Source organism: Protomyctophum parallelum (assembly GCF_964188405.1).
Source record: "Protomyctophum parallelum genome assembly, chromosome: 3".
NCBI classification, from domain to species: Eukaryota; Metazoa; Chordata; class Actinopteri; order Myctophiformes; family Myctophidae; genus Protomyctophum; species Protomyctophum parallelum.
The window spans coordinates 35,241,401-35,258,420 of NC_139698.1; the positions used below are offsets into that span (position 1 = coordinate 35,241,401).

At 46.7% G+C, this 17,020-nt stretch overlaps 1 protein-coding gene across 1 annotated transcript in view; it reads right to left on the reverse strand.

The window, feature by feature from the left end:
* The window catches only part of LOC310856667 (aromatic-L-amino-acid decarboxylase-like), a gene marked incomplete at both ends in the record, with an annotated part of 37,636 nt that overhangs the window by 10,740 nt on the left and 9,876 nt on the right, over positions 1–17,020 (reverse strand). Inside the window, 3 exons of the mRNA XM_083762138.1 lie at positions 2,789–2,932; positions 3,552–3,686; positions 16,039–16,158. Of these exons, the coding sequence (XP_083618264.1) occupies positions 2,789–2,932; positions 3,552–3,686; positions 16,039–16,158 (399 nt within the window). The remainder of the gene's footprint in view (positions 1–2,788; positions 2,933–3,551; positions 3,687–16,038; positions 16,159–17,020) is intronic.

Here is a 17,020-nt window from a genome sequence, read left to right on the forward strand (position 1 = left end):
GGGAAGAACATAAGTTACAGTTTTGATCCACCATCCCTTTCCCTCACCATTATTGAATAAATATTTTTTTCTGTTTTGCAAACAGAGCCTCCTGTTTTAAATAACTTTAAATAACCAAGGTTATTTGTGCTTTTATGGTTATGATTATGGTGAATAAGACTGTGTGGACATATACTGTAGTAGACCGGTCCGGAAATGCCAAAAGCCTGAAGCCTGTAGGCATTTTTGAGGAAAAGTACTTAATGTGTTGTTTCTATATGATTTTGATGTGCTGAATCCATTTCTGCCGTATGTCGAGTGATACGGGTCACCGTGTGGTCAGAAATTGAGTCATTAGCATAATTAATCACAAAAAACTGTTTATGGGCTATAATTCTGATAAGTAATTGTGCTTAATGGGTTGTTTCTATATGATTTTGATGTGCTGAATCAATTTCTGCCATATGCCGAGTGATATGTGTCACCGTGTGGTCAGAATTTGAGTAATTAGCATAATGAATCCCCAAAAAACTGGATATGGGCTATCATTCTGATAAATAATTGTGCTTAATGGTTGTTTCCATATGATTTTGACGTGCTGAATCCATTTCTGCCATATGCCGAGTGATATGGGTCACCGTGTGGTCAGAAATTGAGTAATTAGCATAGTAACAAAACTGGAAATGGCTATAATTTTCATAATTTCACAACTTTGTAATAACTGGGCCAAAACTAAGAAATAACAATAACAATAATTGACAAATCTCGATCAAATGCGATACTTTGTAGTACTTTATTTGATGTTTCTGTATGATATAGGTGATGAATGATTTTCTGTGTTGAAGATGTAGAAGTTTAGTAATTAAGGAAGCAGGAAGCAGCTTGAGGACCTGTTCTTCCATCTGCGGCTTTTCGATTATTGCATGAACCGGGTTCCGGGATGTACTTTCTTGCCTTTGCTGTACCTGCTTTCATCCAGACTTGTTGGCATGGCATCATGTGGAAGAAGGTGATCAGCAGTAGCAAGACATCAGTGTCTCTTGCAGAGACAACAATGGTCGCTGCACTGCTTTTAATGCAGTGAAGAACAATTCTTGTGTCTGCTTCTTCATGCTTACCTTCCAAGCTGTCTGTGTCAATGGTTGCATTAGATGCTTCAACTCTCTCTTCATCACTGAAGCCACCTGCAGCAACTACAGTCTTGTTGACTGGTGCTTTCAGAAGGAGATAGGAAGTGAGGAAGGTCTGCCTTGTTCTCTTCATGGGCAATGAAGTTCACCCACTTTTCAGGAAGTGGCAAATCCCTGCTTGTAACTGGTCTCCTGATTGCCTCTTCCACGCCGTTTCCGTGTTCCACTTTTGATAGAGTGCTTGTGGTAGCGATTAAACAAGACATTGATTCGCTGGAACTGTGCTCCACTTTGGAGAACAGATCCAACAAAGACATCTGCAAAGTTTCCAACGGTCTTAGCTCCTTGTGGCTTTCCTGTGGCAATGACCAGAGCTTGACCATCAATGATAAGTGTTGATTCACCCTGCAAGTATTGCCTTTGAGCAATACAGCCAAAGACAGTGGAACAACAAACAGTTCATGTCTCATGATGTTCTTCAGGTCAACTGGCCGTCCTGCTTCATATGCAGCGATGAGGCACTGCAAGATGTTTGTCTGCCTTGACAGCTTTTGCTTTCCCAGTTTTGCCTCAATTTATCAGAATTATAGCCCATTTCCAGTTTTTTGTGATTAATTATGCTAATTACTCAATTTCTGACCACAGTGACCCGTACCACTCGGCATACGGCAGAAATGGATTTAGCACATCAAAATCATATAGAAACAACACATTAAGCACAATTATTTATCAGAATTATAGCCCATTTCCAGTATTTAGTGATTCATTATGCTAATTACTCAATTTCTTACCACACAGTGACCCGTATCACTCGGCATACGGCAGAAATGGATTCAGCACATCAAAATCGTATAGAAACAACTCATTAAAGGGTTAGTTCAGATTTTTTCAACTTAAGTTGTATGAAATACTTGCCATTAATATAGTGGTTGCAACTGTATTAATTGATTGCCCGAGTCCCGTGGTGGGAGTTCTGCTCTGGTTTTGGTGAAATATCAAGTAGTTCCGGTCATTTTGTGGGGGGTGCTGGGGGCCACGCAGTAAAAATAAATGAATCGACAAAACTAACGTCATTTGTATTGTTGACCTATTTCTAAAATATTAGTGCAACTTTCGTTCTTTTTTTACCACTCTATCACACAGAACTATGTTTTTTGTGTCCATATCACTACGCCCAAAAAATAGTTCCATGTGATAGAGGGGTCAAAGTTCAACGAAAGTCATGCTAATATTTTTTTTAAAGGTCACCAATACAAATTACGTTCGTTTTGTGGATAAATTTACTTTTACTGTGTGGCCCCAGTGCCCCCCACAAAATGACCGGAACTACTTAATATTCACTAAAACCAGAGCAGAACTCCCACCACAGGACTCTGGCAATCAATTAATACAGTTGCAACCACTATATTAATGGCAAGTATTTCATACAACTTAAGTTCAAAAAATCTGAACTATCCCTTTTAAGTACTTTTCCTCAAGAATGCTTACAGGGTTTTTTCCATTTCAGGACTGGTCTATAGTGGAAAAACGTGATACTGTGTGCACGGGCACACACGTGTTCACATGTACCTGTTTGCTAACATGCTGTATGTGTGCCTTGGCCATTTACATAATACTTTATGTGTGCTTGCATATATTTCTGTAGGCTAAGTGTAATGTGTATTTTACTGTTTTCCTACATAAAACGGGATGAGTCCTTCTGCCTTGTCTTCCTCCACCATCTTTTTTAACGCCTCTCCTTTGACAGTGTAGGTGTCATCTGTTGGGATTTTCTTCATGAGAACACCACCTATCAGACCAGCACGCTCCACTGATGAATGTGACTGGAGAGTTATAACAGATAAAGAAGTTGCAGCTGTATTGCATGTTTTCATAAACATTATACTTTAGAGTTATATATATAGAGAGTTTTGGACATAAACTACAGCCAGAGTAACAACTATGGGACAATTCATCCATTAAACCAAACAGGAAATAGTATGCTTTATATAGATTTGTTCAAAATATGTAGAGATAAACTGTAAAAGCACAACCAAGCTGATGCAATTCAAAAGCATACTGTATCTTTGTCAAATAGGAAAATGGAAGAAAAGTGCATTATTCTTCAACTGGGAGGAGATAAACAACGGACTGCTGTCCAGTCGTGTAATGGTGATTTTTTTTTTTGTTACAGAACCCATGTGCTCATGCGCACACTATATATACATGTGTGCTATACATGTGTACTATACATGTGTGCATGCGCACAGAACAGCTGATAGCCAAAGCCTATATTGTTTATAGTGTATGAGAGTTTTAGACACAAACACAAAAGTAGACAACTGCATGTTGTTCCACCATTCAACAGTGAATGCTTGTGTTTCCTAATCTAGATTGAAGTCACGTGAATGACAATTTGCATTAACGTAAAGGTGTTTCTCTATGATGTGCTTTTGCTCTTACTTGGTCAGAGGTATAGGCAACCAATTTGGAGATGATGTCACCTTCAGTGCGTTGTGGTTCAGAGGCCTGGATCCGTCGGACTGCTTTACAGCGAGCAGCTAGCAGGGCCACAAGGGTTGCTTCACTGGCCGTGCCCTGTGGAGAAGATGAGTTTGATTATGATTCAAAATGAAGTCTTGGGGCTCCATTAAGCAGTTCAAATAATATTACTAATCATATTACAGTTTTATGAGCTGGGGGCGTGTGGTATGTAGGGTTGGGTGACGATACGAATACATCGTCAATCGCGAATATACGAATCCAATCGCCGAATATTTTTATTAGGCGATTTCTCGGGACGATTTAGCCCAATTAACCTGTAAAGTGTGAGCAACATGTGAATCAATTTGGCCCAGCAAAGTAGTAACAGCGGCCGGGTGGAAATCACCTCCTCCCGTTAGCCTATAATGTATGCTCCCACAGTCGCCGCACTCCGCAGCATCAGGCACCGGGGCACGGCACTTACGGCAGCCGCCAGCCAAAGTAAAGGCTGGGAGCTGGGAGGACGTAGCCTACATGTTGTTTAAGCTCCGGAGTCCAGACCCATGCAGTTTAATAATATACAGTCACAACAGAATGCACACTGCTGTCTCGTGTCTCATCACAATCCCAATGCCTCACCCGTGAAGTCGGGGGGGGGGGGGGGGGGGGGGGGGGAAATAAAAAAACTGTCTAGTGTTAGTGTATAGGCTCGGGGATCATAATAGCGCTTAGCTTAGCATTAGCTTAGCGTGTAGCCCCTACTGGTGCTTCAACCCACTGATTGAACTTCATATCCGCCTGTAATCTAAGTTATTTTTATTGACAACGTGAACGAACACCGACACAAAAATAGACAGATCTACAAGCTCTCAACGCGTAGCGAACGGCACTGCAAAAACAGGCAGGACGCGATGCCTTGAGAGCTTGTAGATCAGCAGCAGCCCGGCCGCAGCAGCTTGTGCGCTCCACTCCGAGCCTCGGACTGACCGGTGCGGGGAGGCAAGGGAGCAAGTTACCCTGGCTGCGCACTTGCGCAGCTGCGCTGCAGAAACAGACTGATCTACAAGCTCTCAACGCCTAGCGAACGGAGCTGCAAAAACAGGCAGGACGCGGCGCCTTGAGAGCTTGTAGATCTGGCTTTTTTGCGACCTGCAGTGAGCTGTTCTCACTTTACTTTTACGACACGAATACATCGTTAATCGGCGAATATTTGTCAGACGATGGGCGGTTGAAAAAAATTGGCATATCGCCCAACCTTAGTGGTATGTCATATTGCAATTTTGGGCATGTTAAGAAGCGCTTTCGACACCCCGTGGATTGCGCAAAACGGCCTTGAATTAGTCATGGGTGTGTTTAAGGAGTGTTTGAGACGTACCCAATCAACATGTCCGTACTATTCTCTTTACCAGTCAGCTGATGTCACATACGGAATGCGCACTTTGGGGATCATGGTATTACATTTCTTCAGGCTGGCACCATAGAAGACATGACATGACTTGGTCACATTTGGGTTAATTATTCCTATTGCACTGCATGCTGTCACCTTTATGCCTCAAAATAATTTGTTTCTATTGAAAAACACCAGTAAAATAACGTTTATTATATTTTATTTCATTCAAGTCATGATGAAGGAATGAGTTGAATGCTGCTGCTTAATGCTGTGCCTGTGGCCCCGATGGTATATGGTCTTCGCTCTTAGCATTTTATTGAAGAAGACTTGAATCGGGTGTGATACAGCATATGAAAGCAAACTTCCCACGGATTATGGAGATGTTTTTATTTATTTTTAAGGTTGAGAAATGAAAGAATTATGGCCGTTTCTAATCTCAACATTTTACAAAAAAAAGACGCAAAAAGAGGCTGTTGCCATGTCTCATAGAAACAAGTAAATAGGTCTATAAAAATAAGTGCATATAACAGGGGTCTGTAACCTATTTTAAATGAAGTGCCATGTTTTTATTTTCTAGATAGTGAGTCTGCCATATCCAGATAAACTTTAATGACACCACATTAAAATAAAAAAACATATTTTGATTGTCCACAAATATAAAGTTCTTCCTTCTTTTTAAATATGTTCTTGCACATTGTTATAATGATCATTATATATATCCCCCTGCAGTCAGAGTTCATAGTTTTAATGAATGAATGTGATGCATTGTGAGCTGGTATAGATCTGCTATTTTCAAAAGTAATCTTGGAAAAATGTAATTACATTTTTGGATTAGCCGTCCTTAGTTGGGCAAATGCATTCATCTGGGGATCCTTGACATGGGAATGTGCTGTGTGAGGATCACTGGTTTAAACAACATTAGGAGAAAAGCCCAAATAACCACTTTAGAAACAAGAAAAGCAACCACAACTAGTAGGCTACAACTACCAATATTTACAAGCAACTTTACAGAAAAAGAAGCCGCTTATAATAAACAGACATGGCAACACTCCAGCAGCCTCCCAGAGCCGCTCAAGTATAAAATCAAACAGTGCTTTTTGCGTTTATGAGGTGGTCAGACCCACGTCTAATCGTTATGCGCTGAGTGTTTTTAGGTCAAGGGGCTTAATAGCAAATTGCGCAAAGCGAAAATAATTAACATATGGACACTCCCACAATGCTAAAATATTCAGGAACGCCGTATGCCATATGTGTGTGCGTTCAACACGGGCCGATATGCCTTTCATTATACGATTGTGCGCAGAGCGAGGGCAATTTATGTATTACCCCATTGTAAAACGGATCTTCAAAATGATAGAATGGTCACATGCCAGTTTAAATGGTAATCAGGGCCTCATCATACGGTTTTTTTCCTCCCTCTGTCCCAGCAGAAAGTAAATTACCGATACATTTGAATGTACAGTATAAAGTACAGCAAACAACTATAAAGCAATTAGTCAAATACTTTGTTAGTTATCGCTTGTTTCCTTTTTCTTCAACCACACATGGTACAAACTGTTGCTAATAGGGTATATGTACAGCGGCCATTTTGGAAAGAACTCTTCCTACTTCTGGGCTAGGAACAAAGAAATGAAAGGAAATTCCAGCCGGCAGATTCGTCACATGCACTCGGTGGCAAACTGCTGCCGAAACTCTGGTGGAATGGAGCTGAGTGGACAAGCATGTGAACGACCACTATTTCTGAATGATTGAGACCATTGTAAAATAATCGCTTCTGGAAAATAAATGAAGACATAGCCTATAACACATCAATCGCTGTGTTGTGTACACTGTAATTCACCGTTTCCTGTCTGGCAACCAAATCTCGTGATGCCTCCGAGACAGAAACGATACCTATACTGTGCACATCGAAAAGCATGTTACTAGAAAACAACTTGTGATATGTCTTTTATATTCCTGAACCGATTATATGACAAAGGTCGCAATCGTTCAATCATAAACAGTGTAAAAGTACTGGACCCTCGTCTGGTTTGACAGACAGGTAGTGTGTGCATGCTGTGGTGTGTGATAATCCGGTTGAAGTATTCCTTCGGTACGGCGACTGCGGCAGCGGGCCCGGGAGAACAATAACGCGACACGAGACAGTATCACGCTAAAGGTTCACAAAGTTTATTACACAAACAGGAACATATATAGTGCTGGATCATAATGACAACAAGATATGAGACATAGAAACGTGACATGATAATGACTACTGCAGCAAGGCTGACCTTGCTGGCGCTGAGATGTCTCTCGTAGCCTATCCATAAAGTAAGCTCCAATACAGGCAGTACACAATCCATATCAAGTACACTGTATCTCAAGTTCAAGTACACAGACTAAGATGTACTGTGCATGGACTAATTATAACAACGAGCTCCATTAACTGCTATTTAATCGAACATCCGGTGTGAGATTTGCCACCCATGAGCGTCATGGCGCATCCCCGGCATTGAGTCACGTGACTTCACGTCCCTTCCTTTCATTTTGTTCCTAGCTTCCAGTAGTTAAGTGGTTGAGTGGTTCTCAAACTTTTTAACTTCAAGGACGCCCATAACTCTTGAGTTATGGAGCACAAGAAGATGCACATACATCAGAGACTATGAAAGAGAGCCCAGAGTATCCTCATTGCCCATTGAAGTATCTGAACTATAAAGAGAAGACTGTGCTTTTCTCTCATGTAGCCCATAAACAGACTTAGAGTAGACTAAAACACTCAGAGAATGAAGTCGACGGCAGACGGATGAATGAAGGTTTCGGAGTTCCATTTATTCTCAAAGTACAGAGTACAGCTGATCGTGGCCTGAGCTATGCATGTACCCAGCAGCCTCACGGCTTCTGGGCAACTCACTAGCATACAGACATTTTAACAGGCTCCTATACAGTTCAGGACAAAGACATCAAAGGAAAAGGTATGGCAACCCCCCTGTACCAAATTGTCAAACATCTCCATATATGGCATCAGATACGACACCATTACAACATCAGCCTGTTATTCTCTTGCAAATTGCCTTTGATCCCAACAGAAAGCCTGTCTATTCACTTATAGCCCATAATCAGAGGGGTAGTAAGGCCACTACGATGAGTCATTGATTGTACAACCAAGCTAATATCACATGACAGCACAAACTGAGCATGCCGTCAAGGCTTCAGAGGACATTACCACAAAGCAAGGCAATCAATTTCTTAGAGTATTGTGGCATGTCGCTAGGCAACAGGCCGCCAGGTAGGCATGCGTCCCGAGAGAGCCAGTGGGAGAGAGGCAGAGTGCAGCCGAGAAGGCCACGCCTACCACTCGGCCAGCTGGTAGACAGCCGCTACGTGCCCGCCTACATGCTGTCTCAAGTTCATGAATACGAATCAAGGCCACCTGTGGAGCCAGACAGAGAGACAACATGTAGGCGAGGCTGCCTCTGCCCTCACTTCTCCCATGACGCTCACAGAGACGGGTCGGGCCATGCACTGGCGGTAAGCGACTACACACACACACAACTCACAGCGTTCTGTATGTGAAGGGGCAAGCTCTGATCCGACTCTCTCTATCCCATACAGGCAACACGTTCCCGGTACTAAACCCATTCATTCATAACCCCGCTGCTGAGATTGAGACGGGGAAAGGAAAGCCCCGTCAGTGTGTCTCAGACAGGAGGAACATTATAATTCTGACACAGACACCCCGTGAGGACTGGTAGGGAAAGAGCCGGCCAGCGCCACCCTTACGGAGAGAAGGGAAAGCCTGGAGCTCCCACCAGTGACTGTTCTTATGATTTGTCCATTTATGATTTGATCAGACTTTCAAACCCACGGGTCTGTATTTAATAAACACGCCTGTAGGCGATATTCTGTACCATTGAGCGTCTTGAGTGTCTTGGTGTTGTTCAGTCCCCACAAGTGGTGGAGAATAGTGGGATTTTACGAACTGAACCACACCAACCTCTCCGGGACAGATGGATAGGGACCAGGCAATTGACGCGCTCCTCCAGAGCCAAAACAATTTACAAGCCTCGGTCCATGAGTTAGTGCGCCACTTCCATAGAGAGGCTAACGTTGCGCGCAACCCAGCCGAAGTACTCACTAAACTCACGCCAGAAGATGACATCGAGACGTACACTGACTTGTTTGAGCGCACCGCGGCTCGAGAGCGTTGGCCAGTGGTTGACTGGGCCAACATCCTGGCGCCGTTTCTCACCGGGGAACCACAACGGGCGTGGGGAGATTTGTCCCTCGCAGATTCCCGAGACTACCAGCGGCTAAAGATAGCGATACTCGCTCGCCAGGGCCTCAGCTTACCGGCACGCGCACAGCGTTTCCATGACTGGACCTTCCATCTCTCTCAGCCACCCCGCGCGCAAATAGCGGCCCTGGGCCGTTTGACTCATAGCTGGTTAACGACAGCAGGTGACTTACCCGCCGTAGATAGAGTAATGATCGATAAATGTATCAGAGTGTTGCCGCCAGATGCCCGACAGTATGTAGCCCAGGTTGCCCCCGGCTCGGTTGACGAGCTGGTGAACCTTGTAGAGAATTACGTAGTGACCCTGGACGTCATGAAAGGAAACAGGAGCGAAGCAGCGAAACCCAAACAGGAGGAGCGCACAGGACGGGATAGGAGGGGACCGCCAGCGGGCCGCTCACCACCCCGACAGCGCACGGGCAAACAGGAGAGGAGCCCTCGGAACCAGGACCAGGCCCGCCGCTGTTACGTGTGCGGCCAGGCTGACCACCTTTCCTGGTCTTGCCCAGATCGTCACGGGGGCGATGTCCCAATGCCCTCTGCGGGCAGCACCGACGCCGGCAGACGCTGCCTGCACACTGGCACCGACCGCCGCGGCCACACCAACCTCCCGGTGAGAATCAACGGCGTCGACACGGAGGCCCTCCTGGACTCGGGCAGCGCAGTGACACTGTTCCACGCCGACTATGCCGGGACCGTGAGCGAGACCACCGTGCCCGTCAGCTGCGTGCATGGAAACCAACGTGACTATCCAGTAAGCAAGATACACATTCAAACCACCCGCGGCACCACACTAGTGTCAGCGGGCGTAGTACCAACCCTACCGGTCCCCCTGCTGATCGGATATGACTGTGCCCTGTTCGAGCGCCACTGGCGCCCCGGCGTGGAGAGGCCGCCAGGGAGGCGATCACGCCGCCGCCGCCGACAAAACAGACCACGGCCACCCCGCGGGACACGACCCGCATGCCCAGCGTTTGGAGCCCCGTCTGACGCCTCGAGAAGTGACAGCTCCCACAGCGCTGACGACCCCGGCACTGAAGGGGACCCCGAACCACCCTGCGACCCAGGAGCAGACCCCTTCGCTGAGTTCCCCAACGCGAACACCCCCTAGGGTAGGAGAATTCGCTACAGCACAGTGGAGCGACACCAACTTGGAGATGGCGCGGCAGCGTGTTGACGTCATCGACGGACAAAAGCAGAGCGGGGTGAGTGTACTTAATTTCCCCTACTTTATGTGTAAAGCTGGACTGTTATACCGGGTGGTTAAGGACAAGCGAGAAGAGGAAGTAGAGCAGCTCCTAGTACCAAAACAGTATGTCACTCGGGTGCTGTATCTTGCACACACGCATCAGTTAGGCGCGCACCTCGCCGTGCAGAAAACCTATGAGCGTATACTGGCAAGATTTTACTGGCCGGGAGTTAAGAGGGCTGTCGAAGCCTTTTGCCAAAGTTGTTCTGAGTGTCAGAAAACGGCCCTGTGGCCTACATATAGAAATCCTATAGTACCGCTGCCTATTATTGAAACTCCATTTGAGCGTCTAGCCATGGACATTGTGGGACCCCTCCCGAAATCCGCTAGAGGGCACCGTTACATACTGGTAATACTCGATTATGCCACCCGGTATCCCGAGGCCATCCCGCTCCGCTCTGCCACGGCCAAAACAGTAGCACATGAACTTTTAATGCTATTTAGTAGAGTCGGAATACCTGCGGAGATTCTTTCGGATCAGGGCACCTGTTTCATGGCACGCATGCTAAACGTGCTGTATAAATGGCTAAAGATCAAGCGCATCCGCACCTCCATTTATCACCCCGAGACGGATGGCTTAGTGGAACGCTTTAACCAAACGTTGAAAAAGATGCTCAGGAAACTGGTTGACATAGACGGAAAAGATTGGGACCAGCTAATCCCCTATGTCCTCTTCTCTATTCGCAAGGTTCCCCAGGCGTCGACAGGTTTCTCCCCCTTTGAATTGGTATATGGGAGGAGACCCCGCGGGCTGTTGGACATAGCCAAGGAGGCGTGGGAAACGCAGCCGTCACCGCACAGAAGTGTGATAGAGCATGTTGACAGGCTACAGGAGAGGGCGCGCAAAATCTGGCCCATGGTGCGCGAACACATGGAACGCGCACAGCGGGATCAAGCGCGCATCAATAACCGGGGGGCACGCGTGAGAGAGTTCCAGGTGGGCGAGCAGGTACTCGTCCTCATGCCAACGAGCGAGTGTAAGTTTCTGGCCAAGTGGCAGGGGCCTTATGAGGTGGAGACGCGCATTGGCCCGGTCAACTACAGAGTGAGACAGCCAGGCAGGCGAAAACCACACCAGGTATACCACGTTAACATCCTTAAAAAGTGGCACCCGCCTAGCACTGTTCCACCCAGTCTCTCACTCACAACCTTCCCTGTCCCCATAGGAGAAGACCTATCACCGACGCAGCGGCAGGACGTGCAGGAGCTGCTTAGCCAGTGCGCGGATGTGTTTTCGGAACGGCCAGGACGCACGCACGTCATCGAACATGACATCGAAACCACCCCCGGTAAGGTGGTCCGCCAACGGCCGTACCGTATACCCGAGGCGCGCCGCATAGCGATCAAGGACGAGGTAAAGCAAATGCTAGAACTTGGCGTGATAGAGGAGTCCTATAGCCCCTGGGCCAGTCCTATAGTAATAGTGCCCAAGCCAGACGGCTCACTGCGCTTTTGCAATGATTTTCGGAAGTTGAATGAGGTGTCGACTTTCGACGCGTATCCGATGGCTCGCGCAGATGAGTTGATCGAGCGGCTGGGCCCCGCCCGGTTCGTCAGTACACTAGACCTCACAAAAGGGTATTGGCAAGTCCCATTATCGGCCGAAAACCGCCTTCTCCACCCCGGAGGGCCTTTTTCAGTATAACGTCCTCCCGTTCGGTGTCCATGGGGCGCCCGCCACGTTTCAGCGACTAATGGACCGGGTCCTTAGACCCCACCGGGACTTTGCCGGGGCATATCTGGATGACATCGTGGTCCACAGCGCCACCTGGGGGTCACACCTACAACACCTCAAAGCAGTGCTCGGAGCGCTGCGTAAAGCCGGGCTTGTAGCCAACGCCAAAAAGTGTCGCATCGGCCTGACGGAGACAGATTACTTGGGCTTCACGGTGGGAAGAGGCTGCGTCAAACCTCAGCGGAAGAAGGTGGAAGGGCTGAGGGAATGGCCCCGACCAATCACCAAGAAGCAGGTGAAATCATTTATGGGGCTCATTGCCTACTACCAAAAATGTATTAAAGACTTTGCCACTCTTGCAGCGCCACTCTATGACCTGACCAAGAAGAACCTGCCCCACCACGTAGGGTGGACCCCCGAAGCGGAGGAGGCTTTCCACACGCTGAAAGCGGCTATATGTGAGGAACCGGTCCTCAATGCCCCGAACTTCAGCCAACCGTTCATCCTCCACACCGACGCCTCGGGAACGGGTGTACGAGCCGTGCTCTCGCAGGTCATAGACGGAGAGGAACACCCGGTAACGTATGTCAGTCGGAAACTACTCAAGCACGAGCGCAACTATGCCACGGTGGAGAAGGAATGTCTCGCCATCAAATGGGCTATTCATCACCTTCGATACTACCTCTGGGGGAGGCAGTTCACCGTCATCACAGATCACGCCCCCCTGAAGTGGATGTCCCGCAACAAAGACAGGAATGACCGCGTCACCAGATGGTTCCTCGAGCTGCAGAACTATAGGTTCGACGTACAACACCGGCCCGGGAAGGACATAGCGCACGCTGACGCGCTCTCCAGGAGGTACGAGGAAGAGACTGACGCTTCCGGAAGCCACCGGCAAGCTTGGAGGGAGGATGTGTGGCATGTCGCTAGGCAACAGGCCGCCAGGTAGGCATGCGTCCCGAGAGAGCCAGAGTGCAGCCGAGAAGGCCACGCCTACCACTCGGCCAGCTGGTAGACAGCCGCTACGTGCCCGCCTACATGCTGTCTCAAGTTCATGAATACGAATCAAGGCCACCTGTGGAGCCAGACAGAGAGACAACATGTAGGCGAGGCTGCCTCTGCCCTCACTTCTCCCATGACGCTCACAGAGACGGGTCGGGCCATGCACTGGCGGTAAGCGACTACACACACACACAACTCACAGCGTTCTGTATGTGAAGGGGCAAGCTCTAATCCGACTCTCTCTATCCCATACAGGCAACACGTTCCCGGTACTAAACCCATTCATTCATAACCCCGCTGCTGAGATTGAGACGGGGAAAGGAAAGCCCCGTCAGTGTGTCTCAGACAGGAGGAACATTATAATTCTGACACAGACACCCCGTGAGGACTGGTAGGGAAAGAGCCGGCCAGCGCCACCCTTACGGAGAGAAGGGAAAGCCTGGAGCTCCCACCAGTGACTGTTCTTATGATTTGTCCATTTATGATTTGATCAGACTTTCAAACCCACGGGTCTGTATTTAATAAACACGCCAGTAGGCGATATTCTGTACCATTGAGCGTCTTGAGTGTCTTGGTGTTGTTCAGTCCCCACAGTATTCAATTAATAAGCTAGACTGAATTGTTTGAGCTGTTGGATGTCATTACTAGCATTTATAAATCAATCAAGTCATACATCAAAACATGTAGATTGAAGAGTGGTGGCTCAGTGGCAGTGAATGGATGGACCAAACCAATTAGACTATAGTAGACACTAGACAGTTAAGACCTCTCGTTTTACGGTCAAACCAAATTATACTTCCTGTCCTTCAAGTCAGCCATGCAAGGTGAATGTGATCGACATACTGTATGTTCGACAGTACACTAAATCAGACGCCTCCAACCTGCCTCTGTCTATCAATATATAGAGATGATATGGCATATTGTACCAAAGTACTGTAGCACATTTATTATTGGTTTCCACACTTAAACCATATACAGTATACTTAGTTGTCTCGGATCCACCAGGGCTCTATACTAGGTTTGCTAGTATTTACCTCTACAGTGTCTACACCATATCTTTTGGGCAAAAATAGCCGATCTACAAGCTTCCAATGCAAGGCATTGTGAGCTTGAACATCGTATCTTTTCATGAAAATATAGAATGTTTGCCCCAGAAAAGGTTAAACTTCTAGCTCTAGCAGATGGAATTTGAAAAAGAAAAACCTCCCACACACTGTCTTCAAATGCAGTTAGTTATACTTTAATGGGAAATCATAAAGTTTCAGTCCACGGAAATGAGTTTGATACGTACAGTACTGTTCTGTGTTAAGACCACCAGCCGCCTCCTCTTAACACATGTTACCATAGTGAGATGCACTTAATAAGAGCAGGAGCAAGACAAAAGCTCTAGAACACACACACACACACACACACACACACACACACACACACACACACACACACACACACACACACACACACACACACACACACACACACACACTCTCTCCCCATCCTCACATCAACACAGAGACAGAAGACACAAAACACAAATACAACTCAGGTGGCGACAATAGAAGCGCATGACATGATCTGTCATCAGTGTGCGCTCTCATGCTTTGCCACTCGCCGCCCTGCAAACGCACGCAAGCACGCATGCACAATGGAAGGCTAAACTAACAATAATTAGCTTTTCGCAGCACAAAACGATCCCAGCTTGACTGTCAATTTCCTGCCATTTCATCTAGCACTATGAACCAGGGAGAGACGGGACAAATCAATAAAAGACAAATTGCTGCTGAAAATAGATTTGGCGTCAGTCAATTATGTTTGCATAAACACTTTTGTGTTTTGAAAGGTAGGGAATGTTCCTTTCATCTGGTCTGCATATTGTGCAGATAATGAAGGTAGTAGCCTATGTCCACATTGGATATCACTATCTTGAATTCTAGCAAATCATGTTTTGATTCACAAAACATCTAGCAACTAGCTAGCTGCTTTTCTCCATTCATGATTCCCCCCCTGTCAGGTGATAAGAAGCGGCCTGCTCCCTCCTCATGCATTGAAGTAAGTATGAGCTCATTTCGGGGATCTCCCCAGACTGGCAGAGGGAGAGTAGCACCCAACATTACACTAGGTGAAAAAATGGGTTACAAAAATCGTTGGATACATTTTGGAGGTAATTCAATGTAATGAATCATCAATGAAATAGCTCTACCTGCTCTTGCCTGCATTTTGGTCCAACTGCCCCTGACACTGTGATACCAGTAATCCACTTCTTTGTTCTTAACTGTTCATACACTCAAATGAACCTCCTCCAACCCTCTGCATTCAATCACATGAATATGCGTTTGGGAAACCCAGCCATTATTATTATTATTACTAGACCTGTACCCGTCGGCCACCATACTTGGGAACGATGCAAGTAACACGTAATTCATTTTTCCATCTCATTGTGGATTGTTGAAAAATAAAGATTTTCCCTTTCTCATCACCTCTGTTCCATCACTAGAGTAGAAAAATAGAAGGGTCACTTTGGATGAATGTAATTGATGACTCACTGGGAAAACAATGAAAAGCATAAATGCAGGGACTACAGAAACAGGTAGCCTGGCCGTTACACGCACGCACGCACGCACGCACACACGCACACACTTTAACACAAATTAATAAAAAAACTAAATGTAACGGGCAGTGAATAATGTTGTAGGACCCAGATAGGACCTCAAAACAGGATGCAAGATTTAAATGTCAAAGGACGATTCTGATATTTTACAGATATCATGGAAACGCGGCACTAAACCACTTTTCTGTGTAATATTAATGCAGATACTGGATCTAACCCTAGTTTAGGTTTTGATGCCCTCAAGTGCTACAGTAATTTACACAGACACTGACCTGAATGACTCCTCCACCTTGTCCATGGGTTCCAGCAATGAAGGCCTCAGGTAGTTGAAGCATTTTCCCAAGCCAGTCCAACATCACAGTCTCCAGCTCTGTACAGGCTGGACTGGCAGCCTAAACATATTATGAACCAATAACATGACTTGAATGACCTCCCAGTTTAACCACTTCTCTAGTCTTAGTTTTTTTCACAGTCTACTCTAAATCTCTTTGCCAAAAAACATCTACAGCTTGTAGAGCTATGTTTGCTAATGTTTGCTAATGTTTCCCCAAGAACAGGCATGCTGGGCTTCAGTTCAAGTTGTTAAAGTGTAAATAATAATAATTAAGTTTGGCACTTGAGCCTCCTTTTCTTTAGAATATTTACTTGCGCAAGCAGAGCGCGCAAGTAATAGTTTCGCCCGGTCCGTATGCACCGTCCCAGCCAACCCGCCACTTTTGATGCTTATGCAAATAAAACAGCAAATTGTGCCTGATTTGTTGGGACCAGATTACATACATGACCATATTTCTTACGTCATCATTGAGAGCATATACTATATACTGTGGCATGTCGCTAGGCAACAGGCCGCCAGGTAGGCATGGGTCCCGAGAGAGCCAGTGGGAGAGAGGCAGAGTGCAGTCGAGAAGGCCACGCCTACCACTCGGCCAGCTGGTAGACAGCCGCTACGTGCCCGCCTACATGCTGTCTCAAGTTCATGAATACGAATCAAGGCCACCTGTGGAGCCAGACAGAGAGACAACATGTAGGCGAGGCTGCCTCTGCCGTCTGCCCTCACTTCTCCCATGACGCTCACAGAGACAGGTCGGGCCATGCACTGGCGGTAAGCGACTACACACACACACAACTCACAGTGTTCTGTATGTGAAGGGGCAAGCTCTAATTCAACTCTCTCTATCCCATACAGGCAACACGTTCCCGGTACTAAACCCATTCATTCATAACCCCGCTGCTGAGATTGAGACGGGGAAAGGA